The sequence below is a fragment of the Meleagris gallopavo genome, unplaced genomic scaffold (assembly GCF_000146605.3).
Source record: "Meleagris gallopavo isolate NT-WF06-2002-E0010 breed Aviagen turkey brand Nicholas breeding stock unplaced genomic scaffold, Turkey_5.1 ChrUn_random_7180001950346, whole genome shotgun sequence".
Taxonomy (NCBI): Eukaryota; Metazoa; Chordata; class Aves; order Galliformes; family Phasianidae; genus Meleagris; species Meleagris gallopavo.
The window spans coordinates 1-3,045 of NW_011211701.1; the positions used below are offsets into that span (position 1 = coordinate 1).

Here is a 3,045-nt window from a genome sequence, read left to right on the forward strand (position 1 = left end):
GCCCTATAGCTGCCCTATAGCTGCCGTGGGTGCAGCTCTGCCCTATAGCTGCCCTATAGCTGCTGTGGGTGCAGCTCTGCCCTATAGCTGCCCTATAGCTGCTGTGGGTGCAGCTCTGCCCTGTAGCTGCCCTATAGCTGCTGTGGTGCAGCTCAGTTTGCTGCCCTATAGCTTCCCCCCAGAAGGGACTTTGCTGCCCCACACAGGGCTGCTATGGGGTTGGGTTTTTGCCCCACTCCCCACCCATCTCGTGCCCCCGATTCCCACACTGGGGTCAGTTTGGGACCGTGACCCCCCACCTACGCTGTGCCCATACAGACAGCACTGAGCCCAGGACCCCCGAAGCCCCGATGACCGATGAGCGCAGCGGAGCGGAGAGCACTGCAGCCCCCGACCCTGAGCTGTACTATGAGGATGAGGAGGATGAAGATGATTCCAGCGCCGGGTTGGAGCCCTCAGACAGCAGCAGCATCTGCTCTGAAGATTCAGTCTATCCCTCCTCGGAGCCCCCACACGGGGTTGGGGGGTCTGGGGAGCTGAGTCTGTATCAGTGCTGCGTGCGCAACGATGCCCAACTGCTGCGGGAACGGCTGCGGTGTGGGGTGGGCAGAGGGGAGGCCACAGAGCTGGACATCAATGGCAGGGTGAGCGGGGAGGGGTCTGGGGGGGTCCTGGAAGATGCTGGAGCAGGAGGGGTGGGATCCCAGAGCCATGGAGGGTTGGAGTCTCCAGGGTTTGCATGGGTTCATGGGGAGCAACCTGGGGGGCAGGAGAGGTGGGATGGCAGCCATGGGGAGTTGGGGTCTCCAGGGGTTGTATGAGGCCATGGGGCAGAACCTAGGGGGCAGGAGGGATGGGATGGCAGCCATGGGGGTTGGGGTCTCCAGGGTTTGCGTGGGTCCATGGGGCAGAACTTGGGGGGTAGGAGGGAGGGGATGGCAGAGCCATGAGGGGTCGGGGTCTCCCGGTCACCACGCAGTAGGGTTGCATTGATCAGTGGGGCAGAACTTTCCCTTCCTCCCCTGCTCTGGGAATGGGGGCACCTGCTGGGAATGGGCCGATCCCAAAGGATGCTGGAGCGGGAGGGATGGGATGGCAAAACCCCGGGGGGGTCGGGATTCCCCAGGCGCCATTCAGTGGGGCTGCACGGATCCACGGGGCAGAACCTCCCCACCTTGGGGGTCGGGGTGTGGGGTTGAGGTCCCGAACGGAGCGCTGCCCCCAAACAGAACGGGTTGATGGTCGCCTGCTGCCGGGGCTTCGTGGACATCGTGCCCCTCCTGCGGCACTGCCCCTACGTGGATGTCAACCAGCAGGACACCGAGGGCAACACGGCGCTGATGATGGCCGCGCAGGCAGGTGGGCACCGCAGCCCCCGGATGGATCATAGCAAAACAACACAGGGGTCGACAAGGATCCCTCATTAAGCACAAAAAGGTGTTTTCTCTGCTGCTAAGGGCACATCACCATCGTTAATTACCTCCTGAATTACTTCCCGGCGCTGGACGTGGAGCGGCGCGACGCCCGCGGGCTGACGGCGCTGATGAAGGCGGCGGTGCAGGGCCAGCAGGACTGCGTGACTGCGCTGCTGCTGGCAGGTGAGACCCACGGGAGCAACTCAGAGGTGTGGGTGCCCCATCCCCGGGGTGCTCAGGGCTGTGGAGGGGGCCTTGGGCACACTGATGTGGTGGGGGGCTTAAGGACACCCGAACCCAAGCCGTTCTATGGTTCCGTGATCCTAAGGACCAGTCCAACCCAACCCGCTCTGTGATGCCATGGTTCTGTCGTCTTTAAGGACCTTTCCAACCCAACCATCCCATGGTTCCATGATCTTTAAGGACCTTTCCAACCCAACCATCCTATGGTTCTATGATCTTTAAGGACCTTTCCAACCCAACCATCCCATGGTTCTTTCATTTTTGAGGACCTTTCTCACCCAAACACAGCCATTCCATTGTTCTATGCTCTTCAAGGTCCCTTCCAACCCAACCACCCCATGGTTCTATGATCTTTAAGGACCTTTCCAACCCAGCTGACCCATGGTTCCATGACCTTCAAGGTCCCTTCCAACCCAACCATCCCATGGCTCTGGGATCTTTAAGTTCCCTTCTTACCCAACCATCCCATGGTTCCATGATCCTTAAGGACGCTTCTGACCCAACCATCCCATGAGCTCCACGGTGCTCTGAGAGCTGGCTGGGATCCTTGTGCTGATGCTGCAGTGACACTTTGGTGATGCTTCTCGCATCCTCCTGCCCCCAGGAGCCGACCTGCATGCCGTTGACCCCATCAAAGGGAAGACAGCCAAGGAGTGGGCCGCCTTCACCGGCCGCTTTGAGACCACCGTCCGTATCCGGACCCTCCTCCGGCGCCCACGGGCCGAGCAGTTTGGCACCCATTACCTCCCCGAGTGGCCGGCACTGGCCGGACTGGTGGCCAAAGCCCTGAGCCCCAAATCCCGCAGCCAACGGCTGTCGGAGAAGATCCGCTCCCTCTTCACCTTCCGCATCCCCCGTGACCCGGAGGAGGACGGTGTGTTGGACCACATGGTGAGGATGACCACCTCCCTCGCCAGCCCCTTTGTGAGCACTGCTTGCCAAACTGTCTGCCCTGATAGCCCACCCGAAGTGGGCAAGCGGAGGCTCTCGGTGGCGGAGATCCTCCAGGAGCCGGGCACTGGGACAGCAGCGTGCAATGGCCAACTGGTGGGGCACGGCCAACTGGAGGGGCACGGCCAACTGGTGGGGCACGGCCAACAAGTTGGCAATGGCCAAGTTGCGTTGGACCGAGCGGTGGTGGAGATGGCATCGCGCCGTCACCGCCTCCTGGGCTTCCTCCCCCGGCTGCTCCGTGCCAACTGCATCTTCCCCGGGGAGCGTGTGCCCAGGATCAAGCTGAGCAAAGCCAGCTCACCTCCGGCGTGCGGGAGGGAGAGGAGACCCCGTGCCCGCGACAAGGCGCTGTTACAGCCACCCAAATGGAGGTACAAGGAGCTGAAGGAGGAGAAGCGAGCAGCCGAGGAGGCAGAGGGAGAAAAGAAGAGGA

General features: G+C 61.9%; 1 protein-coding gene across 1 annotated transcript; it reads left to right on the plus strand.

Moving 5' to 3' along the window:
• Nucleotides 1-1,234: 1,234 nt before the first annotated feature.
• Nucleotides 1,235-3,041, plus strand: LOC104916881 (ankyrin repeat domain-containing protein 33B; the record flags this gene model as incomplete). The annotated part of the gene is made up of 3 exons (XM_031557707.1): nucleotides 1,235-1,359; nucleotides 1,458-1,598; nucleotides 2,263-3,041. Coding segments are annotated over exons 1-3 (1,041 nt in total), but the record flags the coding sequence as incomplete, so codon positions are not given.
• Between the last annotated feature and the right edge of the window lie 4 nt (nucleotides 3,042-3,045).